Below are 26,559 nucleotides of genomic sequence, written 5' to 3' on the forward strand. Positions count from 1 at the left end.
AGTGTTTTGTTTTGCTCTTTTTTACAAAATGAACAATGAATGATTGTGTTATATCTTCAAGTGTTCGTTGTCTCATAATTGTTAGATTTCTTTACTTGTTCTTCATTTGATGATAATGGTTGTTGGAGCACTAAATGTAGGTCCTTTCTCCATGTAGAGAACCCACTTTGTTTAGCTTTCCTATTGAACACTTTAGCAGAAATTTACTTCTCAATTATGGGAAAGAGTGATCGAACGGAGATTAAGAAAGGAGACTCAAGTTACTGAGAATCAATTTGGTTTCATGCCGGGAAGGTCGACCATGGAAGCGATTTATTTATTACGGCGGGTGATGGAGCAATATCGCATGGCCCAACAAGACTTGCACTTGATTTTTATTGACTTGGAGAAAGCGTATGATAGAGTGCCTAGAGAGATTTTGTGGAAAGCTCTAGAGAAGAAAGGGGTTAGGGTTGCATATATTCGAGCTATCCAAGATATGTATGATAGGGTATCGACTAGTGTTAGGACACAGGGTGGAGAGTCAGACGATTTTCCCATCACAATTGGTTTACATCAAGGGTCAACCCTTAGCCCCTACCTTTTTACCTTAATTCTGGATGTCCTCACGGAACAAATCCAAGAGATAGCGCCGAGATGCATGCTTTTTGCAGATGACATAGTCCTCCTTGGAGAGTCGAGGGAGGAGTTGAATGAGAGGTTGGAAACTTGGAGACGAGCTCTAGAAACACATGGCTTTCGCCTAAGCAGAAGCAAATCGGAGTATATGGAATGTAAGTTCAACAAAAGAAGGAGGGTTTCTAACTCAGAGGTGAAAATAGGAGACCATATTATCCCTCAAGTCACACGGTTTAAATATCTTGGGTCTGTAATACAGGATGATGGGGAAATTGAAGGGGATGTGAATCATCGCATTCAAGCAGGATGGATGAAATGGAGAAAAGCATCGGGGGTGTTATGTGATGCAAAGGTACCGATCAAGCTAAAGGGAAAGTTTTATCGGACTGCGGTAAGACCGACGATTTTGTACGGAACAGAATGTTGGGCGGTCAAGAGCCAACATGAGAATAAAGTAGGTGTAGCGGAGATGAGGATGTTGCGATGGATGTGTGGTAAGACTCGACAGGATAAAATTAGAAACGAAACTATTAGAGAGAGGGTTGGAGTAGCGCCTATTGTAGAGAAGATGGTGGAAAATAGACTTAGGTGGTTTGGGCATGTAGAGAGAAGACCGGTAGACTCTATAGTGAGGAGAGTAGACCAGATGGAGAGAAGACAAACAATTCGAGGCAGAGGAAGACCCAAAAAGACTATAAGAGAGGTTATCAAAAAGGATCTCGAACTTAATGATTTGGATAGAAGTATGGTACTTGATAGAACATTATGGCGGAAGTTGATCCATGTAGCCGACCCCACCTAGTGGGATAAGGCGTTGTTGTTGTTGTTGTTGTATTTGTCAGAACAAGTATTCGCAAGAATATACAAAAAAGTTTTTTTTTATAGAAAGAACAATGAATGTTTGCACGCAAGGTTCATGTTTTGTTCTTCATGTTTCCTTTAACCTGTAGATGAAAATGCAAATTTCCATTTAATCTTCATTCTCTTTCATTTCTGTCTCTATATTCGTGTGCGGTAATGTAAACAATGAGACAAAAACCATCTATGCTAATTGATGTTATGAGAAATTAGTTGGTCCACTCTATGTCCCTTTTCAAACTACCCCTCAAAGCATACAATAAAAAGGTTGTAGTTCCTTACCTGTAGTGTTTGTGACTATTATGTCATCATTTCCTGTCTTTAATATGCCAGGCACATATACTAAAGTGTTGTTACTACCCCGCAGAATTAGAGAGCTTAATAAACAGTGTTTATTCTTCTTGGTTTTATCTGTATCCCATAGCCTACACAGCTCTTTCAAATTTCCAAACCATACCTGTGGTGAGGCCATACTAAGCCTTTTTACGTGTAGTATTGGTTCACTGTTCAGATTTTTCCTGTAGCTAAGTGGATACTTCACATAGATTCTTCCTTCTCTCAGAATGTATGAATCAGTTATGGTTTGAACTTGGTAGGCACATTGGTTTTAATGTGTTATTTTCAAAATAGGTATTTTAAACCACTACACATGTTAATGAATATGTTGCCTAGATAATCTTAGTCTTGTAGTTGCTACCTGGCCTTGTGTGTGTGTGCATAGGGGAATGCTAACCAGCTCTTATGGGTTATTTTCAATACAAGTTTTTTAAACCACCGCTTAGAAGGTTTTTAATGTCAGTTTTTTCAACTATGTAATAAAATCATTCCCCAGTTTGATTTCAAATGACCATCATACGTATGTATTTACATTCCCTTTTCTTATGGCCTCTTTCATAGTATAATTTGAGGAAGCCCTATATGCAATTTGGCAAAACGAGTTTTAAAATTACTGCTTGATAGTTGATACTTTAATGTAGTATATTCGATTCTTGTGTCCTTGTAAATACCCGTTTTGGTACATCAGAAAAGAAAACGGAAGAGAAAAAAGAAACCAATAACAGGATCTACTTTAAGAAAGAGTAGTAGAAGAGAAGACTAATATTTTTTAAAATGTTAACATTATCTATTAAAAAAGGTTGGATTTCCTTTTATTTATTTTTTATTTATTGAGTTGGATTGTATATATATTTATGTGTTTATATAAGCATATCTTGGCAAGTGGGTGGGTATTCCTTTTGCACACTTAATGTCCGAAGAAAGATACGAAATTATGCTTGTACCAGTAGTTGTTGGGTACAATAGATTAATAAGGAGTTATTCTTATACAACTCGCACGTAGTGTGGTCGATCGCATATTTGAATTTAAATTAATGGTTTGAATATATTTTTAATATTTGTAATTTAATGTTTTTTTTTTATTTTTCATTCTTCTAATTTTTTCTAGTTTTTATAAATTATTTTTTTTATTTTCAGTTACTTTAGTTAACGTTTTAAATAATAAAAAAATTATTTAAAACATACGTTTTAAATAATAAAAAAATTATTTAAAACATTATAAGAATGAAAAATAAAATAAACATAATTTATAAAGACTAAAAATAAAAAAAAATAGTTTTACATGTATGGAAAATAAAAAATAATAAGAACTAAAAATAAAAAATAATTATATTGCAAAGCTAAAAAAATATGTAAGTTTAAATTAAATTTATAATTTGTAAGAGAATATTGATTAATGGAATGAAATGATCTTAATCGAATTGTTTATCAACTGTAAAATTTCTGAATAAGAAAAGGTTAATACATATTTAATCGTATAGGTTTACACGATAAGTGTGGATCATCATCCGACCACACATGTAATGAATTTTATCATAATCATAAATCATGCCCTCAAATAATTATGTTTAACTCTCGTGCTTTGAATCAGCCAAAATTAATTAAACCAAATTATTGAACAAGTGATTTAATCGCTACAACTTAAATTAACCTTTTCCAAGTTAATATTCTTTACTACTCTCACTGTCCATCGGCATATAAGAAAAACAAAATTCTACAAATAATCGTCATGTTAGTTTTGAATGTACCAATATTTTTTTTCTAATATTTTTTTATAATATTAATGATATGAGTTATAAAAATTAAAATGAATTAATAATGATAAAGTTAATTTTATAAAATTATTATTTTCTTTCATTATTTATTAATTTTTGTTGTTGTAATACAACCCAAGAGTAACAACTAATAAAAAAACTTGGTGTAAAAAATTCAACTTCAATATAAAAAAAAGTAAATGATTGATTGATACCTGCTGAGTGTTGAAATCATTATTGGCAATTGTGAAACTTTGTGTTATATGAATGTCATCTTCCTCCAAACTCATTATGATTGCCATGCACCTCTTGTGAATCAATTCTCTTATTTTCTTTTTCCTGATGAAAGCAAGGTAAGGGAGAATGAATTTCTTCCTAGTTATGCCTTGGTCCAAAAACTACAAAAATGCTTGTATATTTAATTTTTTTTAAAGCAAATTTAAACAGAAGCACAAAACAATTGATTAAATAATGTAATAAAATGAATGTTTGCTTTCATTGAGAGTCGAACTCAAGACCTCCCGCTTACTAAACGGGTGCTCTAACCAACTGAGCTATGAAAGCAATTACTGTAATGGAAAATGTTGTTATTTTATTTGTTCATTTTAAACCTTTGAAGTGTTACTTTATTAGGTTCATCGGTTACGTGGTTTTCATTGCATGTAAGTAACATATAATAATATGCTTGCCAACAGAAATATTTATGTGAAGGATCATTTTAAATATATTGAAATAGTTATAGATCATTCTAAATCTTTTAAAAGATGAAGTTCTCTAAATAAAAAAAAAAAAGATGAAGTACTATTAAAATAATTATTTTAATCAAGATAATGAATTAAAATTAACTTTTTAAAAGATGTAGAAATAAATTGAAGAAAAAAAATATAGAACTGAGTATAAGGTATTCGAAAGAGTTGTAATTTTATTAAAAAAATAAAACTATTCTAGGATGAATTTGTCAATTCTCAGTGTGTGTTATTAAATTCGAAAAGAAATTAAAAATAAATAATTTATTTTATTACCTTCTAACGTAAATGCTTATCATACATGTTTAAAAATATATTATCCATTTCCCTAAAAAAAAAATATCATCCATTGAGCAGGTGAATTAATTAACATACAATTATTTTAACTTAATTAATAATCTTAAATTTGATTTCACTAGAGATATTTTTATTGGAGAATAATTATGATCTATATCAAAATTATTATTATTCTTTAAAATTAAAATAAATATTAATTAATTAATTTAAATAATTATATATATATATATATATATATATATATATATATATATATATATATATATATATATATATATTCACCTGTATATTTGCAGAAATTAAGATTCTTAGTCGTGATAAAAATTAAAAAATGATATCTTTTCTTCTTTTTAATTTTCAAATTAATTTTCTCTTTTTTTCTGAGTTTTTGTGTGGATAAAACCCTAAGATATTTCCCCCACTGGGGTTTATCATCACGACACGACACCAGTGCTGCTCTTCTGCTTCATCCTTAGACCGGAGCTTTGAGTCTCAGTCTCTTCTTCTGTGTTGTTTGCAAAACATGTTTTCTTTTTTGTTTACCTGAGTGAAGGAAGACATAGACATACCTAGTTGTTATTGCTGTTTTTTGTTGTTATTGTTATTGAATTTAGATGGAGCCTTCACTCCTACTTTCTTCACCTTCATCATCCACCCCTTTACCCTTCTTCCTCTCAAACACACTTCCTTTCCATTCAAAACCCAAACTTTCCACCAAGTTCAATTGCACCCTCCAAAAGTCCCATTTTTGGGGCTCAAATTTGAGTTGGGTCCCATCACAATCACACCATGGAAGACCAAAATTGGATGCAGTGAGGCCAATAATAACAGCAGCGGTGAAGAGAAGGAAAGAGCTTCCCTTTGACAACGTTATCCAGAGGGACAAGAAGCTCAAATTCGTGCTCAAGGTAAGGAACATTCTAGTGACTCAACCAGATAGGGTTATGTCTCTTAAGACCCTTGGTAAGTTCAAAAGGGATTTGGGTCTTGACAAAAAGAGGAGACTTATTGCCGTGTTGAAGAAATTCCCAGCAGTGTTTCAGATTATGGAAGAAGGGGTTTTCTCCCTGAAATTCAAAATGACCCCTGAAGCCGAAAGGCTCTATTTTGAGGAAACGAGGGTTAGGAATGAGATGGAAGAGTTGGTGGTTGTGAAGCTTAGGAAGTTGTTGATGATGTCACTAGAAAAACGGATTTTGTTGGAGAAAATTGCACATCTCAAGACAGATTTAGGTCTCCCGCAAGAGTTTCGTGACACCGTTTGTCATAGGTATCCTCAGTACTTCAAAGTGGTTGCAACTCAGCGTGGTCCTGCTTTGGAGTTGACTCATTGGGACCCTGAGCTTGCGGTTTCAGCGGCTGAGCTAGCAGCGGAGGAGAACCGCATTAGGGAAATGGAGGAGCAGAATTTGATCATAGACAGGCCTCCCAAGTTCAATAGGGTGAAGCTTCCCAAGGGTCTTAATCTTTCCAAGGGTGAGATGAGGAAGATTATGCAATTCAGAGACTTGCCTTATTTTTCGCCTTACTCGGATTTCTCAGGGCTGAGGCCGGGGTCACGGGAGAAGGAGAAGCATGCTTGCGGAGTTGTTCACGAGATTTTGAGTCTCACGCTTGAGAAGCGAACACTGGTTGATCACTTTACGCATTTTCGAGAGGAGTTCAGATTCTCTCAGCAGCTGAGGGGGATGCTGATAAGGCATCCTGATATGTTTTATGTCTCTCTTAAAGGAGATAGGGATTCTGTGTTTCTGAGAGAAGGTTATCGGGATTCTCAGTTGGTGGAGAAGGATCGATTGTTGCTTATAAAGGAAAAGCTTCGCACCCTGGTTAATGTTCCACGGTTTCCCAAGGGACCTGCACGCAGGATAGTTGAAGATAGCATGAGAGAAAGCGATGGCAGAGAAGATGAAAGTGGCCAAGAGGAAGAAGAATGGTCAGAAGATGTTGATAATTTATTGAGTGATGATGACTGGAGTGATGAAGATGATGATGATTTGCCGCCAGATTTTGATGAGGATGGTGAACTATTGGAAATTGGACAAGGAAAGACTATTAAACAAGACTCAAGACAGAATGATGAAATGGTCCTTCTTCCTGTATTTGCAGATGGTCGTCCTAGAGAACAATGGTGATCTTCACAAGAGACTTAAAGATTGGAGCTTATCATACAAAAGAGCATCTGGCTTCAAATTTGATTTTGTACTGGCTGATTTGTGATAGGTGCTTTACACAATGCTTGTTGAATTCAACTTCTTTATTTTGACTCGTTTGATCCTCTTTTGAAGGTTGTGATAATATTTGCATAGAAGGTTGAATTTCAATTGCAAGCACTGCAGATTAACAAGTAACTGAAATACATTTCTTGGCCTTAGTTAAGAAGTCCCTTCCTGATTACTTTAGAGTGCAAAATACGGTAATCAATGATCCCTCATCATGATAGTTTTCATTTACTGCTCAGCCTAAATCTAGTTCTTTCAATTCAGCACAACAGGCAGGGTGCTTGCAATTGGAACAGAATTTGGCTCCTTAGGGAAATACAATCCAAAGGATGAAAGCTTAAATCAAAGCAGTTCTTGAAACCCCATCTGTTAACTCCATTATGTTACAATGAAAGTTACATAAGCACAACAAAAATTACATTATTGGCTGGCCTTTAACTAGATTGTATTCATTAACCTGTAAATGGGTTTCCAAAACGGAAGCAAAACGATAAATTTTTAACACATTAGTGAGCTTAACTTAAAGCATACAAACATTCTCAAGCAAAGTACTGATTTCAACTTTTGCCTCTTTTAGGTCTTTTCAGTTTTTTTTTTTTTTTTTGGTATTTCTTCCAAATCTGCTATCATTGAGGTAAAGCCTTGTGCTTCTTCATGAAGTTTGTCAGGTAAATCAGATAACACAGCCTCTTGCTTGGTGAAGGCTATTATTTGGGCAGAAACCAAATCCTCTTACAATTATGTATTCATTTTATCTTCTAAATGTGTGATATGAATACATTTATAATTTAAAATGTTCACTATTTCTTTTATTCACTCCTTCCATTTTGTTCAGTTTCTAGGGTATTATGATAGTGACTTAAAAAATATACTTGGATATGTTTTGGTTTGTTTTATCATCCTAAAAACAGCCACACAATGAACAGATCCTCCAGAAGATAAATTTGTTGTTAGAACCTTTAATAATTGAATTCTTCTGCTTCACTTTGTTCTTCTGGTGTGCACGTCCGTTAATTCTCTTAAAAGAAGATAACACATATTCTAACATTCGAAGCTGAAAAAAAAGCTCGTTAGTTATCATAGTGATAAGCTTAGCGGAGGTCTGTTTTATCCAAATTATTTCACCTTCTTTCATCTGCTGTCACCAAATAACTTGTTTTGATACATGGAATTTTTTACTTGATACTTGAATCTATATATGTTCCATTTGTAGTAAATGCATTGATAGACATAAAAAATACTTGGGTAGTTGGATCGATTCTATTGATAATCTCAGGAAATGAAATAAGGGTGATTAATGTACTCGACATTGGACTGAACTACTGAAGTTTGGTGTTTTGACATTAATTAAGCAACAATGAAGACTAAGATTATCTAGGGTTCTATTTTGTTGAAAAATTTATTTGATTGGTCCGTAAATAAGTTTTATTTTTTAGTAATTTTTAGTGTTGTTTTAAACATTACTTAAACTAATATGTTTTAAACATTAGCCTTTAACTTTTAGTTTTTTATATTTTTTTTATTTTATTATATTTTTTTCATTTTATATTTTTTAGCTATTTTATTGTTAGTCATATCAAACACTTATAATTTTATAAACTAACTTTTTAACACTTTTTAAATGATCACCTTTCAATTAGTTAATTTCTTTACTTTCAGTTAACTTTTTAGTTTTTAGTTAAATTTTAGCCTAACTTAACTATTATTTTCTTGCTCTTTATTTTTTTATATTTAAATGTACGTATGACATTAAGAAACAAGGAAAACTAACATATGAATGGATTAATTAATCTTATTTGTGCTTTTCTCTTGCTCTTTTTTTGTATAATTGTCATATATATTTCTTGTATAGTATTCAATTTCCTTTTGCTTTCCCATTTCGCATCTTGCACATATAAAATTATCTTGTATAGTTTTCTAGTATTATATATATATATTTGTTTGATTCTTTTGCATGATATCATGAATAATTTTCTCACATTCACTGTTTTATCGCTCGGTCTAATTTTGAATAAGCAAAAGAATATTCAATATAAGAAAATTAAATTTTCAAAATTTTTATTTCATTAAACATTTTTTAATTAAGAGGATACTAGATTCATGTGACTTTTTTATATTAAACTTGATCGTCCATATGTTATTATATGATTCATATTTAAATTTTTTATTCTTATGTAAAATATTTCATCTCATAGAATATGTGCTATATATATATATATATATATATATATATATATATATATATATATATAATTTTCTTGTATAGTTACCTCTTGCTTTCCCATTTCCCTATCTTGCATATATAAAATTATCGTGTATAGTTGTCTAGTATTATACATATATATTTGCTTGATTCTTCGATCTGCATGATATCATGCATACTTTTCTTGTATGATATCATGAATAATTTTTTTGCATCCACCATTTTATTGCTTGGTCTAGTTTTGAATAAGCAAATGAATATTCAATATAAGAAAATTAAGTTTTGAAATTTCTATTCCATTAAACATTTTTTAATTAAGAGGATATCATACAGCATATGAATTTTTTATATTAAACTTCATCGTCTATATATGATTATATGGTCCAAATTTAATTTTCTTATTCTTATGTAAAATATTTCATCTCATAAAATATGTGCTATATATATATATATATATATATATATATATATATATATATATATAATTTTGTTGTATAGATATATTGAATAGTTTTCTTATATAATTGTCTTATATATTTCTTGTATTCAATTTCTTTTGCTTTCCCATTTCCCCATCTTGCATATATAAAATTATCTTGTACAATTTTCTAGTATTATATATATATATATATATATATATATATATATATATATATATATATATATATATATATATATTTGTTTGATGAATACTTTTCTTGTTCACATCATGAATAAACATTCATCATTTTATCCCTCGGTCTATTTTTTATAAGCAAAGAAATATTCAATATAATAAAATTAAGTTTTGAAAATTTCATTCTATTCCATTAAATATTTTTTTAATGAAGAGGATATGATAGAGTCATGCATGTCCATTGACCTCGTCTTCAACGCCCCTTCCCTTGGTTTTCATTACTTTATTTATGTTTCTTCATTTTAAATACAACTCACATCACCATAGAGCATATCATAGCATGCCAACATGGCCTCATTATTACTTCCTTTTTTGGTTTCTCTCATCATTTTCCATAATTTTCAGCACACATCTTCATTCTCCCTCTCCGTAGAGAAAGACGTTATAGTGTCATCACCGGAAGGAACATTCACCGCAGGGTTTCACCCCGTTGGAGAAAACGCATACTGCTTCGCAATATGGTACACCCAACCACCTCGTACCGTCGTTTGGATGGCCAACCGGGACCAGCCGGTGAACGGAAAGCGCTCCACGCTTTCCCTCCTCGGAGTCGGTAACCTCGTACTAACCGACGCGGACCAGTTCCAAGTCTGGTCCACAAACACCCTCACCTCATCGAAACAAGTCCAGTTACGTTTGTACGACACCGGCAACCTCGTTCTCCTCAACAACTCCAACGGTTTTGTTTTGTGGCAAAGCTTTGATTTTCCGACGGACACGCTGCTTCCTAATCAACCTCTGAGAAAGACCACCAACCTCGTTTCTTCGATAAGCGGGACCAACTATTCCTCTGGTTACTACAGGCTCTTCTTCGACTTTGAGAATGTTCTACGCCTCATGTACCAAGGCCCTCGAGTTACCAGTGTTTACTGGCCATTTGCTTGGCTTCAGAACAATAACTTCGGTAATAATGGGAATGGTAGATCCACTTTCAACGATACCAGGGTTGTTTTGCTCGATGATTTCGGCAGGGTGGTTTCCTCCGATAACTTCACTTTCACCACAAGCGATTACGGGACGGTGCTTCGACGGAGACTGACCCTCGATCACGACGGCAATGTTCGTCTGTATAGCATCAAAGACGGAGAAGACAATTGGAAGGTGTCAGGGCAATTTCGGCCACAACCTTGTTTTATTCACGGAATTTGTGGACCCAATAGTTATTGCACTAATCAGCCAACTAGTGGAAGAAAGTGTATATGCCTTCCAGGTACTTCAAGAAAATACTAGGAAAAACTGAGATGAATTTAGAGTTTCTTCTTAAGTTTAAATCGGGTCATGCAGTTTAATTTTCATAGAAACTCTTTTGTCTAACTTTTTCATAAATAAAAGAAAACTGTTCCTACAAAACTAAAATGCAGAGTTTTTAGGTACAATGAAAAGTTGTAACACATCAACAGGGAAAATCCCTTATGATGAATAACTATAGTTAGCTTTAGAGACAGTGAAAATCCTTGTTCATCTATTTATTAATTTTTCTTGATTTGTGTAAAACAACCCAGGATGATAGTTATTTTAGGACAAAGGGAGTAATTATTTTTCTCTACATCTTATGCTATGTTCTGTTATGTACATTGATGATTTTCCTTTATGCAACCAGGTCACAGATGGGTTGACAGTGAAGACTGGTCTCAAGGGTGCATACCGAATTTCCAGCCTTGGTGCAGTAACAACAGCACTGAGCAAGAGTCTCACTTCCTGCAGTTACCCGAAATGGATTTTTACGGTTACGACTATGCCCTCTATCAGAATCACACGTACCAACGATGTGTGAATCTGTGCTCGCGCTTGTGTGAATGCAAAGGGTTCCAACACAGCTATTCTAAGGAAGGTGGTGATATTGGTCAGTGCTACCTCAAGACGCAGTTGCTAAATGGCCATCGTTCGGGGGGCTTCTCCGGAGCGTTCTTCCTGCGTCTGCCTTTGTCACTCCAAGACTATGATGACAGGGCCATTCTGAATAATAGCAATGTCTTGGTTTGTGAGGGAGAAGTGAAGGTTCTTGAGAGACCGTATGTGGAAGAAAAAGAAAATGCGTTCGTGAAGTTCATGTTGTGGTTTGCCATTGCCTTAGGAGGAATTGAGTTCGTGATCTTCTTTCTGGTGTGGTGTTTGTTGTTTAAGAATGATGCTGATAAAGAAGCCTATGTTCTTGCCGTGGAAACCGGGTTTAGGAAATTCAGTTACTCTGAACTAAAACAAGCCACCAAGGGTTTCAGTGATGAGATAGGAAGGGGTGGTGGGGGTACTGTGTATAAGGGTCTGTTATCTGATAATCGAGTTGTGGCGATAAAAAGACTACATGAAGTAGCAAATCAAGGAGAAAGTGAGTTTCTGGCTGAAGTAAGCATCATTGGAAGGCTGAACCACATGAACTTAATTGGCATGTTGGGGTATTGTGCAGAGGGAAAGTATAGGTTGTTGGTTTATGAGTACATGGAAAATGGTTCTTTAGCTCAAAACCTTTCATCAAGTTCAAATGTACTTGACTGGAGTAAAAGGTATAACATTGCTCTGGGAACGGCAAGGGGTCTGGCTTACTTGCATGAAGAATGCTTGGAGTGGATTTTGCATTGTGATATTAAGCCACAAAATATACTTCTTGACTCTGATTACCAACCCAAGGTAGCCGATTTTGGTTTGTCTAAGCTACTTAACCGGAACAACCTCGACAATTCAACCTTCTCAACGATAAGAGGAACAAGAGGTTACATGGCACCAGAATGGGTTTTCAACTTGCCAATCACTTCCAAGGTGGACGTTTACAGCTATGGAATTGTTGTGTTGGAGATGATAACAGGAAGGAGTCCAACAACAGGTGTCCAAATCACAGAAATAGAAGCAAAGTCGCCTCATCATGAGAGGTTGGTGACATGGGTGAGGGAGAAAAGGAAGAAAGGATCAGAAATGGGATCATCTTGGGTGAATCAAATCGTTGACCCTGCTTTGGGATCAGACTATGACATGAATAAGATGGAGATGTTGGCAACGATGGCTTTGGAATGTGTAGAGGAAGAGAAAGACGTGAGACCTACCATGAGTCATGTTGCTGAGAGGCTCCAAAGTCATGAACATGATTCTTGATGGTTTGAACAAAGAGTAGTCATCTGTCCCATGTATGTGACTTCCCTTGTTTATCATCAATGGTTCCTGTTCCTTTTATTTTTTGGTTGGTTTGGTCTATCATAGATTGTTTCTGTTTGTGGTAAATCTTCAATTGTTGTGCAGTTTAATGCTGCTGTTGTATATATCAGATTCTAGTGTCAGGCAGTCGTATGTTGTTACAGTTGCAGGAATTATTCATGGACACCCTGTGGTATTACAGTATTTCCGTCAATTGCAACCCATTCATTTGCTTCTTTAACCCCCTTTCTCTTTTATATAATTGAACCTTATCATAAAATTTAGTCATTCGTTCATATTCAACCTTAAAATTATGGCAACAATCTTGTAGACATGGTTTTACAAAATGTAAATCATAGACACATTTGCATTAAGTTCAGAATTTTATTTATTTTCTGTACCTATATGTCATCCGAACTCAATTTTTAAGATACCAGAGACAATTCTATTATGAGAAAATTGAAATTGAAATTATGTTTCTTTTGCATTATGGTTTAGAAAGTAGAGAGGCTAAACTTTTGTGACAATGTGCAATCCATTATACAATATGGTGTATTTGTTTAGAGTGGAATGCAACTTGCAAGCATGTTTCTTGAGCATATTACTTGACTTGGGAGTTGGGATTAAGATTAGTAAGTAACAGATGTTTCGAGGGACAGGGAAGTACATTGATCTCATTTTTGTGTTATGTAATGCAGGTTAGAATTGGAATGGCATTTGATTTTATCTTCTTTTTATTTAGCCTTTTTTCATCAGTTTCATGTGCTCTTTAAATAAAGATCCAAAATTAAGATTTTTGATTTTGGACATGTAAAGAAGGAAATGTTGTGCTAGCTAGTAATTTCATATCCTTAATTTGATTCAAACTTGGAAAATGATGCAGAAAATTACAAAAAGCCTATTAAATTTTAAGAGATTTATATTTCTATCCATTGTGTAATACTATATGAACAGTTTTGTAGTAATTGATTCATTTGTAGTAAATGCATTGATAGATATATAACGATTAGACTAAGGGTGATCTATGTGTATGCTTGGATTTCAGTTGAAAGAGTTCAAGATGACTGTCATTCCTATAGCAACGAATTCCTTCTTCATTTTATGAATTGAAATTCGTAAAAATATTTTCTCAACTTCAATTCGAACATAGCCACTGGTTGATGGTGCTTTGACAGTGTCGGTGAACTGTATGGCTCTTTTATCCTTTTTTTTTTCTTTCTAATTTCAATTTCAATTATTCAAATTTCATAATGTGTTATTTTATACAAGGAAACCACTTTATGAAGCTATTTTATTACTATGATTCACTTGGGAAGTATAGCACCTCAATTTGGTCAGTTATCCCATCTTCAGGCAATGTTAATTGCATTATGTAGTATCTAGTATTTTGTTCTCTTGATATTAATGTATCACAAGAGTTTGTACTAATACCTTATGCTGTTTATAACGTCACTGTTTTGTACTTGAAGGAGTTTCATGTGGAATAATATGACTGAGTCTCATGACAGGAAAAATACTGAAGAAGATTGAAATACTTAACATTATACTGAACATTAAACCTCAATGAATTATGCAAAATCATTGAGGCTCTATTGGAAGCTGAGAACAAACTTACCACCCTTTGATTATAGTAAAATTTATTAAATAAATCTATCAGCAACTAATATACATTTAGCCATGACATATTTTAGCAGGCATTATGTAAAACCAGCTAGACATGTAGCACAAATTTAACATCCACTTTTAAGACTCTCAAAACAGATAAAGAGCACTACAATTGCTATAAAATACAGCAAATAATATAAGAATTTCTGCATTCAGGAACCAAATTATCTTTGATTTTTTAATATTATATAAGTATAAGATCCCCTCCTCCTATTCACCACATATTGGGGTAGTTTATTAGCTATCCCTAGTTGTTTACAATTTCTTTAATACATCAATACCCAAAAGATGAAATCAAGATTTCCTTAATAGCTTGTAGAAGCAAGCCTTTTCTGTAGAATATATATAAAAACCTTTTCCAAACATATACACTAAGGCTAAGGATATCAAAAGAAGCTTCTACGTCAACATTGTACTAAACTGTCACATGTATTGACTTGTTCAATGGTGCACTCATAGTCAAGTTGTTTAGCTCACTTTTAGTAGACCCTATAATGTCACATGAAATTTAAGAATTTTAATGATTTTTTTTTCTTCACTAGGACAATATATACAATGGGTCCTATAATTTTCTCACAATTCGTAAGAACAGTTTAAGAAGTTTATATATATATATATATATATATATAAACAACTGTTGTTATATAAAATTAGTCAAATGAATTGCTACAATGGTAAAATTGCATAAGAATTCTTGATTCTTGGTAAAAAATACATTTCTAAATCTCTTGAAGTTAGTAAATTAATCTATATGAATAATAACGCTTAAGCATATTTTTAAATACATCTAAATATGATTAAATTTGATTTTTGTTATTCCATTTTTTTTGTTAATTTTACTTGTAAAATTTAAATTTTTTAAAACGGTTCTGTCATTATTTAGTGACATAAATCTAAACATACTATATTAGTTACCATGTTGAGCTGCAGTGGTCTCATACATTGCGTGAGAGGAATCAAATGATAGATACTCTTGCTAACTAATTTTGGTTTATCTTTAGACAGACGTTTGGAAGTTTTTGATGCTATTCCTTCCTTTAATATAAACTATTTTCGTAAAGGAGATATAAACTATTCTTAAAAAGTATAATTAATAAGAAATATTATATATATACTAGTGCAAACTTTGTCTATTACAAATTTTATCAAAATTTATCAACAATAAAAAAGTAATCAAATTATTCATATTTTAATATATTTTAAAAAATTTAAATTACTTCCAAATTTGATGAAAGAGGTACTAAATAATTTTCAACTAATATAAATATATGATTTAAGTGAACGTAACCTCTAATCCAAACGTTGAATTTTAATAAAAAGTTATTCAATTAAAAATTATTAATCCATTTGTAATCCTCTGAAGTTACGTGTATCATATATTATATTGGGATGAGTGCAATTATCGTTGAACGTAACTAACCCATCCACCCCATTGTCCATTTCTTTCGCTTTTGGTTTTGGATTTGGTTGATTTTCTCTTCTCCCACGTATCAACCACTAAAGCCATTGTTTTTGGCCTCCATTTTCATTTTCCTAATCTGAGTTTTCGTTCTTCAGCATAGCATGCATGCATATTACACTTAGCTAAACTTTTCATTTGATCCACATAGTGCCTCAAATATTCTATATATTTGAATATCAGTGTTGTTGTTAACTGGATCAATAAAACAGGATTTCCTTTTTTTTTTTCTTTTTTTGTTGATTGAGATCTTTCTCTATTGAAGTGAAAGAGTTCAGCACATGACTATGAGGACAAAGCAAAGTTGTTTTTGGTGTTTGTGGATTTTGCTTTGTGGGTCTTGTGTGGGGAGGTTTGTGGTGGAGAAGAACAATTTGAAAATCACTTCTCCAAAATCATTGAGAGGTATATATGAATGTGCCATTGGAAATTTTGGGGTCCCCAAGTATGGTGGAACCATGATTGGCTCTGTGGTGTACCCCAAGTCCAATCAGAATGGATGTAGAAACTTTGATGCCTCGTTGAGTTCCAAGCCTGGAACCTTCCCCACCTTTGTTCTTGTTGATCGGGGAGGTTAGCTACCATTTCATCATTTCAATACTCTTCAGTTTTCAAATATGCTAATCATGGTTTTAAATTGCGGTTGAGGTCGCAGTTCCAGTCACATTGTGGTGAGCCAGAAAACCTTTACAGTGCAGAAAAATACGGCTGATGCAGTCACAATTGTGATAGTAATGTGATTGTGGAGTGTCAAAATACCTTGATGTTGCGGCTGTAATTTAAAACCATGATGCCAACAAAGGAAAAAAGAAGTACATGATAAAACCTAGATGTAGTTTTAAAGTATTTTTAATAATGTTCTCTTATCAGAATTAGAGTTTAACATCAATAACTTATATTGATATGTAAGGTAAACCTTTATTACCTAATTTAACCATGAGAAATTCCAATTGTAATTAGATAATTGCACTAAAAGAATATAAGGAACTAGATCTAAGTTTTGTTCAGAGGTACCTTTTATTCATGTGGTGATTGGTGCCTTTTATTCATCATATTATCATGTGGTGATTGGAAAATTTTGATACCTTTTATTCATCATATTATCATGTGGTGATTGGTGCCAATTTTTTTTATATCATTGGTTGCTAGAAGCATTCCAATAATATGGCTCAAGTATGTAAAATTTCTTTTTGCCATTTTGGTAGATTGCTACTTCACTCTAAAGGCGTGGAATGCACAGAAAGGTGGAGCAGCAGCTATTCTTGTTGCAGATAACAGGATAGAACCATTGATCACAATGGACACTCCTGAAGAAGGGAATGGTGCCAAAGATGATGATTATATTGAGAAGATCAACATTCCTTCTGCTCTTATCAGCAAATCACTGGGGGATAACATCAAGCAGGCTCTCTCTAGTGGGGCTATGGTTAATGTAAATCTTGATTGGAGAGAGGCTCTTCCACACCCAGATGAGAGAGTTGAGTATGAGTTTTGGACAAGCAGCAATGATGAGTGTGGACCAAAGTGTGAAAGTGAAATTAACTTTGTCAAGAGTTTTAAAGGTGCAGCTCAATTACTTGAGCAGAAAGGGTTTGCAAAGTTCACCCCTCACTATATAACTTGGTATTGCCCAGAAGCATTCTTATTAAGCCAACAGTGCAAATCCCAGTGCATAAATAATGGGAGGTACTGTGCACCAGATCCCGAGCTAGATTTCAAAAGAGGGTACAATGGTAGAGATGTTGTTATCCAAAACTTACGTCAAGCATGCTTCTTTAAAGTGGCAAATGAAAGTAGAAAGCCTTGGCAATGGTGGGACTACGTGACCGACTTTTCCATCCGCTGCCCAATGAGAGAGAATAAGTACACTGAAGAATGCTCAGATCAAGTTATTAAATCTCTTGGTATGTTGGATACTGCATGTTTCTCTGAACATACATTGCAGTGGGCTTGTGTTTCTCTTTTCTGTTTGATCTTCAGTGTATGGCAAAACTGTACCAATCTATCTAATAAGAAAAATCATAAAATGCTTTTTCTTTGGCACAATATAATAATGTAACTATTGATTTTAGTTCTCTTGTCATTGCTTTAAGAAGTTTCATGGTTTTTTCAAAAGCTGGAGCTTTTGTGTATATGTGTAACAAAACCAAATTTGTATCTTCATTATACAAATATAACTTCCATTATCCTCAACATCAACATAAAAATCAAGTCATAGTTATAATGTTCTTTATCTTGTGGCATAAATTTAAGTAAGCTCATTTGTTATCTCAAATTTGCTGGAGGAAGTGTTGTTACATTATTCTAAGTTGGTCTATGCTGCTTGCTTGTTCACTCTTTCCTCGCATACTTTGCAGGTGTTGATTTGAAGAAAGTTAAAGACTGTGTTGGAGATCCTAGTGCAAATGCCGGAAACGCTGTTCTTAATGCTGAACAGGATGCACAGGTTGGTCTTTAGAGGAGGAGAACTTCTGAAATCTGATGGCATTCTTCTAGGATTATCCTTGTTCTCTAATTAGGCCATTCTGTTGGTTTCTGACTTTGGTTTCAGATTGGCAACGACGATCGTGGGGATGTTACTATACTACCTACTCTTATTATAAACAACAGACAATATAGAGGTCTGAGACAAAGTTTCTGGACATCTTGTTGGTTTTTAAACTTTGTTCTGCTGTATAATTTTATTTTATTTTTAACCGCTTTTAGGTAAGCTGTCAAGAGCAGCAGTACTCAAGGCAATCTGTTCAGGTTTCCAAGAGACCACTGAGCCATCAATTTGTTTAACTCCAGGTTCTTTTTTCATTTCTTGTTTTCTCTCCCTACCTCTCAAACATCCTAGGAAAATCTTGTCTACCTCCTTAGTTACTTATGTGCCTTTTACAAGCAACTCATCTTTCACCTGGAAATGTGTAATTTTTTTATGATCGGCAAATTTTAATTGTCAGTTTGTTAGTTTTTGTCACCAGGAGGGATCGAACCCACGACCTTCCTCTCCTTCTTTACTACTCAACCAATCTTATATCTCCACTTGGCAATGTGTAATGTGTGTTGTCATTTGCTATTTTGGATAAAAGAATTGATATCAGGTACCATTGATTATATTCTTTGCAGACATGGAAACAAATGAGTGTTTGCAAAACAATGGTGGTTGTTGGCAGGACAAAGCTTCTAACATTACTGCATGCAGGGTATTTGGTTAATTGTCAGCCATATTTTTGTGAAATGTTTACATTACTATAATACATGTGGGGTCAGGCTCTTATGGTTTCAATTGTTTTCCTAATCATAGGACACTTTCAGAGGAAGAGTATGTGAATGCCCTATTATACAAAATGTGCAGTTTGTTGGTGATGGATACACCCACTGTGAAGGTAAATTACTTTCTATAAATTAGATAATCTGCTTCATCTAATAATCTTCATGCTATAAAATATCAAAATATAAATTCAACTTTACGTATTTTGAATTTCTAAGCAGCTACGGGCACTTTGAGGTGTGCAATCAACAATGGAGGTTGTTGGAAGGAAACTCGAGGTAGCAGGTCCTACTCTGCTTGTATTGTAAGTAATCCTTTGCATCCTCTTTTACATGATCTTTCTTGTATGCTCTTTTTCTTTTTATTTTAATGCTGATATATATTTTCTTATTTCTTACATGATTATGCAGGATGGCCACACGAAAGGTTGCAAGTGTCCACCTGGATTTAGGGGTGATGGTGCCAACTCCTGTGAAGGTACTTTGACATCCAAAATTTGTTTGAACTGTTCTAATATAAATAATTCTAAAGAGAAAAAAGGTTAAACTTTATCATGTATGATAAGTTTGTTGACTTTTAAAATAATTATCTTAAAGTAATTCAAACGATAATTTGTGATTAGATGACGGTGTAAGACTGTTTTACATTGTCAGTGCATAGACATTATACTAATTCTAAATCTTCCTATAAAACTTCCAATTTTATTAGATAAAGAAGGTATTGAATAGTTGAATGTTGTTTCTTTCTTTTCACTTAATATTTTATTTGGTATTAGGAGAATCAATAGGTTAGTGTAAAAGGATATAAGTATAGCATTACACTTCTAGTACCTACCCTTTGAAAGACAAATACATCAGAGAAATTTACTTATCTTGATGAACTTTTTCAGAATGCTTGAATGTGATCCTACAGTTAGCTATTCTGCAAATCTGACAAGATTTTTTCGCTTAATATTTCTCATTTTGATTATGTTGTAGACGTGGATGAGTGCAAAGAGAAATTGGCGTGCCAGTGCCCAGAGTGCCAATGCAAAAATACCTGGGGAAGTTATGAATGCTCATGTAGTGATGGTTTGTTCTACGCACGAGAAAATGACATGTGTATTGGTGAGGGTTATTGTTTTTTGAAGTTTTCTAATTCTTTTTGTATGCCACTTTTTAAGACTGCCTTACTGCATTAGCAGATTTTGTGTACTCATTAAAGTTTGATAGATTATTCTTCATGGAAAACATGACTTTGCACTTGTCACTCGATTGTGCTCACTTTGGCATTTCATCTCTATTTATCCTATATGTAGTCTCTTAAGATTTCTAAATTTTATGTTGTCCTTTTTTTTGTTAGATTTTTTGTTAGCAGGAGGGATTGAACCCGCCACCTTTCCCTTCTTTTTCCCTGCTTCTTAACCACTCAACCAACCTTAGATCTCCGCATTCTGTCCTTTCTAACTGTCTATGTTGATATTCTTTGCATAACTGTTGAGTGTATTAAAAAAACAATTTATCCAAATTTCACACGTTACATCTTACAAATATGCAGGTAAATATGCTGCTTCGATGGCTGGTGGGGGCATTGTTTGGCTGGTTATTCTGGTTTTGGGTATTGCTGGTACCGGGGTATATGCATTTTACAAGTACAGAATCCAGGTATAATTCTTGCTGATTTGATTGTCCTTCAACAATGTGGCTTTGACAAAAAAATTCATTAAGGCAGATAGCTAAAAACTATTATGTTAATTTGAATAATTTCAATATTTATAGTCTTCAAAAATATAAAAATCCCTTTTTCCCAAAGTTGAAGTGAAGTAGCAAGCTGATGCAGCACTCACTAAGTGGTATATAAGGATTTTTTCCAAGAAGGGTGTACAATGAATGAACAAGATGCAGGCCACCAAGGGTCAGGTGGCATCAAGTTTAAGTGTCTGAACAAGCACTACAAAGAAGTTTAAGTGAAGCACATACGAAATAGTGTCTCAAGATAACTGTCTGAAGCTTTATATAAGAATTAATGAAGTCATACAATAACTTTAGCTCTAGGAAATGTAATTACATTTTATTAAATCATCTTTTCATTTCATTAATACTTTCTCATACCATTTAGTGAGCACACTGAAGAATAATAATATAATTTACAAAACAATTAATAATATTTTAAAAGCAATAACCTACTTAAATTTGGTTAAAACTAAGACTTCTAAGTAACATATATTTTTAGAACAGATGAAGTACATGTGTTATGTTCTCCTGATTTGCAATTTGGTTAAATGACAATCAGTTTTTTTTGTCTTTTTGCCCCCTGATATTATAGTTATTATACAAAGGTACAATTTGATCATTGACATCCTAAACTCGTTTAATTAAAAGAGAATATTTTCTGCAGAGATATATGGACTCTGAGATAAGGGCAATTATGGCCCAATACATGCCATTGGATAATCAACCAGAGATTTCTAGTCAAGCTCATGAAGGTGTCTAGAAGTTCTGGGAATGCCATTTCTATTCAATGATGAGTTAGATATATCATATGGGACATCCTCTACAGTTGTTTAGTTATTGACATGGAGACAAGCTGTTTAAAAGGAGGCACCTAGCATCAGGCTTAGTTAGTATCATCCTTACCCCTCATGTCTTTTTCTTTCCATTTCTTTTCCTTATTTTGTTCTCCTTTTCTTCCCTCAAAGTGGATGGTTTTCTTTTTGTGAGGAAGTATCACTCAGAGTGGAAGTCATGTCCTCTTATTAATTTAGGCTACTTGAAGTTGGCACCATATTTCTATTCAACTGGGATGCTAGATATGGCATAGAAAGAGACATTTTTTTTGGTAGAGACTAACAATTTTGCATGCTTTTTATTTTTTATTTTTTATACCAGTTTGTAAATGTTATGAATAATAATATCTTTAGGTTGTCAATGCTGATGGACCTATTAAACTTAAACTTTGAACAAAGCTCTTGCCTGTTAATGGAAATTGTAATCTATCAGGTTAGTTTCAAGAGCATAGGTAAATCTAACTACCGATAGAGATAAATGCTTTGTATCAGTATCGTTATAAATAGGCTACAATTGATGCAAATATTGTAAAACAAGGGGTGTACTAGTAGTGAATAATTCCTGCAACTGTAACAAACATAGGTTGCCAAACACAAGAATCTGATACAACAGCAGCATTAAACTGCACACCAATTGAAAATTTTCCACAAGGCACAAACAAATAATGTGTGATAGACGAAACCAAACAAAAAATTAGAGGAGCTGGAACCGTGGATGATAAACATGGGAAGTTACAGCCATGGGAGAGATGGCTATTTTTTGTTCAAACCATCAAGAATTGTGTTCATGACTTTGGAGCCTCTCAACAACATGATTCATGCTGGGTCTCATGTCTTTCTTTTCCTCTACACATTCCAAAGCCACGGTTGCCAATATCTCCATTTTATTCATGTCATAGACCAAACCAACCAAAAAATAAGAGGAACATGAACCATTGATGATAAACAAGGGAAGTCACAAACACGGGACATATGACTACTCTTTGTTCAAACCATCAAGAATCATGTTCATGACTTTGGAGCCTCTCAGCAACATGACTCATGCTAGGTCTCACGTCTTTCTCTTCCTCTACACATTCCAAAGCCATCGTTGCCAACATCTCCATCTTATTCATGTCATAGTCTGATCCCAAAGCAGGGTCAACGATTTGATCCACCCAAGATGATCCCATTTCTGATCCTTTCTTCCTTTTCTCCCTCACCCATGTCACCAACCTCCCATGATGAGGCGACTTTGCTTCTAATTCTGTGATTTGGACACCTGTTGTTGGGCTCCTTCCTGTTATCATCTCCAACACAACAATTCCATAGCTGTAAACATCCACCTTGGAAGTGATTGGCAAGTTGAAAACCCATTCCGGTGCCATGTAACCTCTTGTTCCTCTTATCCTTGAGAAGGTTGAATTGTCGAGGTTGTTCCGGTTAAGTAGCTTAGACAAGCCAAAATCTGCTACCTTGGGTTGGTAATCAGAGTCCAGAAGTATATTTTGTGGCTTAATATCACAATGCAAAACCCATTCCAAGCATTCTTCATGCAAGTAAGCCAGACCCCTTGCTGTTCCCAGAGCAATGTTATACCTCTTATTCCAGTCAAGTACATTTGAACTCGATGAAAGGTTCTGAGCTAAAGAACCATTCTCCATGTACTCATAAACCAACAATCTATACTTTCCCTCTGCACAATACCCCAACATGCCAATTAAGTTCATGTGATTAAGCCTTCCAATTATGCTTACTTCAGCCAGGAACTCACTTTCTCCTTGGTTCACAACTTCATGTAGTCGCTTTATCGCCACAACTTGATCGTCAGACAAGACACCCTTATACACAATACCTCCAGCACCCCTTCCAATCTCTTGAGAGAAACCTTTGGTGGCTTGTTTCAGTTCAGAATAACTGAATTTCCTAAACCCTGTTTCAGCTGCAAGAACATAGGCTTGTTTGTCAGCATTATTCCTAAACAAGAAACACCACACCAAAAAGAAGCACACGATCTCAATTCCTCCCAAGGCAGTTGCAAACCACAGCATGAACTTCACCGATCCATTTTCTTTTTCTTCCACATACGGTCTCTCTAGTTCTTTCGCTCCTCCACTATTTCCCTCACAAACCAAGCCATTGTCATTATTTAGGATGGCCTTCTCATCATAGTCATGAGACAAAGGAAGTCGCAGGCTGAATGATCCCTTAAAACCAGGTGAATGATGGCCATTTAGCAACTGTGTCTTCAGGTAGCACTGACTAGTAGAGTCACTTTTCTCTGAGAAGCTGTGTTGAAACCCTTTGCATTCGCACAACTCCAAGCACAGATTCACACATTGTTCGTACGTGTGGTTTGGATAATAGCCATAGTCGTATCCGTAAAAATCAAATTCAGGTAAGCGTAGGAAGTGAGACTCTTTCTCAGTGTTGTTGCACCAAAGCTGGAAACTTGATTCACAACCTTGAGACCAGTCTTGACTATCAACCCATCTATATCCTGTTTCCATAATTTTCTCGTTATGTACTTGTAGAAGAAGAAATAATAAGCATTTATACAAAAAAGAAGCTAAAATAAATTACGATTCTTTCATGTGTGCGTGTGTGTTTCTTTTTTTATAATTCAGGATATCTTTGACTAGATCTCTCCCGATTTATGTTTTTTCATAGAGTTTATATTTCACCCATCAACAACTCTTATATTTTTCTCTCTCTCTAGGTGTCAAATAGCTTTTGGGTGTCTTTTCCTTTTTCATATACACAACACACAACTCTGGCACTGGCAATTGAATCTCCTAACCATGTAATAGGCAAAGTTATCTGACTATCAACTATGCTAGTATGCTACACTATGATGGTTTCCATGTAAGTTAAAACGAACTTACGCACAAGCCACAATCAGTTTTAGTGATAATCTAATTGAGAAAGCATAAGTTAATTTTAACTCTCAGAAGCAAAATTTAATTAATTTAATCTTGTAATTTTTGTTCTAATACCTGGAAGGCAGGAACACGTTCTTCCAGTAGTTGGTTTATTACTGCAATAACTATTGGGTCCACAAATCCCGTGAATAAAACAAGGCTGTGGCCGGAATATTCCCGTCACCTTCCAATTATCTTCTCCGTCTCTGATGCTATACACCCTCGCATTTCCGTCGTGATCGAGGGTCAATCTTCGTCGAAGCACCACCGTTCCGCTATCAATTGTAGTGAAAGTGAAGTTATCAGAAGAAACCAGTTTGCCGAAATCGTCCAGCACAACAACCCTGCTATCATTGAAAGTGGATCTACCATTCCCATTACCGAAGTTATTGCTCTGAAGCCAAGCGTAAGGCCAGTAAACACTCGAAACTCGAGGACCCTGGTACATGAGACGCAGAACATTCTCGAAGTCGAAGAAGAGCTTGTAGTGACCGGAGGAATAGTTGGTCCCACTTCTCGATGAAACGAGGTTGGTGCTCTTGCTCAGAGGTTGGTTAGGAAGAAGCGTGTCCGTCGGAAAATCGAAGCTTTGCCACAAAACATGATCTTCGGAGTTGTCGAGGATTGCTATTAGTACGAGGTTGCCGGTGTCGTACAAATGTAACCGGGGGTTTTGTTTCGATGGGGTGGCGGTGTTTGTGGACCACACGATGAACTGACCGGCATCGGTTAGTTCGAGGTTACCGGTTCCGAGAAGGGAGAGCGTGGAGCGTTTTCCGTTTACCGGCTGGTCCCGGTTGGCCATCCAAACGACGGTACGAGGTGGCCGGGTGTACCATATTGCGAAGCAGAAAGCGTTTTCACCGACGGGGTAAAAACCTGCGGTGAATGTGGCATTGGGTGATGAAACTATGACGTCTTCATTGTGGTTCTCAACGGAGAGGGAGAAGGAATGTGAATGGTGAAAATTCTGGAGGAGAATCAGAGATAGTAGTAGTTGTGATAATGGTGAAGTGGCCATTCGCAATTTCTGCATCTCTTCATTGTCTTCAAAAGTATTTAAAACGATAAATAAATAAATAAATAAAAGTTTTTTCTTGCATGGGCCTCAGCAGTCAATGCTGAATTGGTAATGATGTCATGAGAGTGACTGGTGTCTTCGATCATCCATTTTTGCGGTGAATCTAGTTTAGTTTTGAATTATTGAAAAGCAGAAGATTCAAAGAGCTTCATTTTTTTGTATTGAATTTTCTTCCTTTTTGAGAAAAAGGAACATTCTTCCTTGAAACTTAATAATTCTATAAAAAAAATGCCTTTTAAAATATTGAAAATGGTGGAAACAAAAGGAAAGTGTGGGAGAAAAGATTCTGATGATAAATATTAACAATGTAATTTTTGATATATTTTATTATGAGTTTAAGAGTAATATACTAATACTAAAATACAGTAAAAAAATAATTCATATTGTTATTTAATGTCTCTTAAGATAAATTTATAAAAATTAATAAATTTATCATACAGTAATTATTTTACATTATTAGATAGAAAGTTATAAACATAAATTTAAGATAAATGTACATTTATAGAAGTATCATCACTTTTATTTTAACTTTTTATTCATTGGATTTATATAAAATTACACATGTGATATTTTTCGATTTAAATTCAAATATAAGGGAAATGACAATAATTCTCGTCAATGGTTGTAGAAAGTTTCCAATCATGAATTGTCTCAAATCATACTAGTTATTATTTATTAAGATGTCTTTTCAAATGCACCTAACTTAGTACTCTGCATTTGCAACCATAGGCCCTTCTTTTCAAAGGGTCTGAATAGGTCAACATAACTTCATAAGTAACTGAGATGAAAAGTATTTTTTTTTTTAAAAAGTCACAACCCA

The 26,559-nt window shown here is 34.3% G+C and overlaps 4 protein-coding genes and 1 non-coding gene across 5 annotated transcripts; 3 read left to right on the plus strand and 2 right to left on the minus strand.

The window, feature by feature from the left end:
* Window positions 1-4,056: 4,056 nt before the first annotated feature.
* On the minus strand, window positions 4,057-4,130 carry TRNAT-AGU. Its single transcript has one exon. It is a non-coding gene; the product is annotated as a tRNA-Thr (tRNA).
* A 906-nt stretch (window positions 4,131-5,036) lies between these two features.
* On the plus strand, window positions 5,037-6,981 carry LOC114405679 (protein WHAT'S THIS FACTOR 1 homolog, chloroplastic-like). The gene has a single exon (XM_028368134.1). The coding sequence runs from the start codon at window positions 5,224-5,226 to the stop codon at window positions 6,742-6,744; it is 1,521 nt and encodes a 506-aa protein (XP_028223935.1). The 5' UTR covers window positions 5,037-5,223; the 3' UTR covers window positions 6,745-6,981.
* A 3,017-nt stretch (window positions 6,982-9,998) lies between these two features.
* On the plus strand, window positions 9,999-13,074 carry LOC114405680 (putative receptor protein kinase ZmPK1). Its single transcript, XM_028368135.1, has 2 exons — window positions 9,999-10,920; window positions 11,311-13,074. The coding sequence occupies exons 1-2, from the start codon at window positions 9,999-10,001 to the stop codon at window positions 12,792-12,794; spliced, it is 2,406 nt and encodes an 801-aa protein (XP_028223936.1). The 3' UTR covers window positions 12,795-13,074.
* A 2,876-nt stretch (window positions 13,075-15,950) lies between these two features.
* On the plus strand, window positions 15,951-22,117 carry LOC114405684 (vacuolar-sorting receptor 1-like). Its single transcript, XM_028368138.1, has 12 exons — window positions 15,951-16,530; window positions 17,163-17,861; window positions 18,315-18,403; window positions 18,509-18,578; window positions 18,664-18,747; window positions 19,069-19,145; window positions 19,247-19,328; window positions 19,435-19,517; window positions 19,624-19,690; window positions 20,191-20,319; window positions 20,750-20,856; window positions 21,590-22,117. The coding sequence occupies exons 1-12, from the start codon at window positions 16,239-16,241 to the stop codon at window positions 21,683-21,685; spliced, it is 1,875 nt and encodes a 624-aa protein (XP_028223939.1). The 5' UTR covers window positions 15,951-16,238; the 3' UTR covers window positions 21,686-22,117.
* Window positions 22,118-22,282: 165 nt separating this feature from the next.
* Window positions 22,283-25,706, minus strand: LOC114405683 (putative receptor protein kinase ZmPK1). The gene is made up of 2 exons (XM_028368137.1): window positions 24,734-25,706; window positions 22,283-24,237 (listed from the first exon to the last, which is right to left on the minus strand). Exons 1-2 carry the CDS (start codon window positions 25,692-25,694, stop codon window positions 22,754-22,756), a joined length of 2,445 nt encoding a protein of 814 aa, XP_028223938.1. The 5' UTR covers window positions 25,695-25,706; the 3' UTR covers window positions 22,283-22,753.
* Between the last annotated feature and the right edge of the window lie 853 nt (window positions 25,707-26,559).

The sequence above is a fragment of the Glycine soja genome, chromosome 3 (genome assembly GCF_004193775.1).
Source record: "Glycine soja cultivar W05 chromosome 3, ASM419377v2, whole genome shotgun sequence".
Classification (NCBI taxonomy): domain Eukaryota; kingdom Viridiplantae; phylum Streptophyta; class Magnoliopsida; order Fabales; family Fabaceae; genus Glycine; species Glycine soja.

Excerpts from the sequence above, each read along its gene's own strand:
- LOC114405679 (XM_028368134.1), top strand. The coding sequence starts at position 5,224 with ATGGAGCCTTCACTCCTACTTTCTTCACCTTCATCATCCACCCCTTTA.
- LOC114405680 (XM_028368135.1), top strand. The coding sequence starts at position 9,999 with ATGGCCTCATTATTACTTCCTTTTTTGGTTTCTCTCATCATTTTCCAT. Across the intron at positions 10,921-11,310 it reads AAAGTGTATATGCCTTCCAG|GTCACAGATGGGTTGACAGT; the intron begins GTACTTCAAGAA and ends TTATGCAACCAG.
- LOC114405684 (XM_028368138.1), top strand. The coding sequence starts at position 16,239 with ATGACTATGAGGACAAAGCAAAGTTGTTTTTGGTGTTTGTGGATTTTG. Across the intron at positions 18,579-18,663 it reads AAACAACAGACAATATAGAG|GTAAGCTGTCAAGAGCAGCA; the intron begins GTCTGAGACAAA and ends AACCGCTTTTAG. Across the intron at positions 19,329-19,434 it reads TGGATACACCCACTGTGAAG|CTACGGGCACTTTGAGGTGT; the intron begins GTAAATTACTTT and ends ATTTCTAAGCAG.
- LOC114405683 (XM_028368137.1), bottom strand. The coding sequence starts at position 25,694 with ATGCAGAAATTGCGAATGGCCACTTCACCATTATCACAACTACTACTA. Across the intron at positions 24,238-24,733 it reads AACGTGTTCCTGCCTTCCAG|GATATAGATGGGTTGATAGT; the intron begins GTATTAGAACAA and ends TTATGGAAACAG.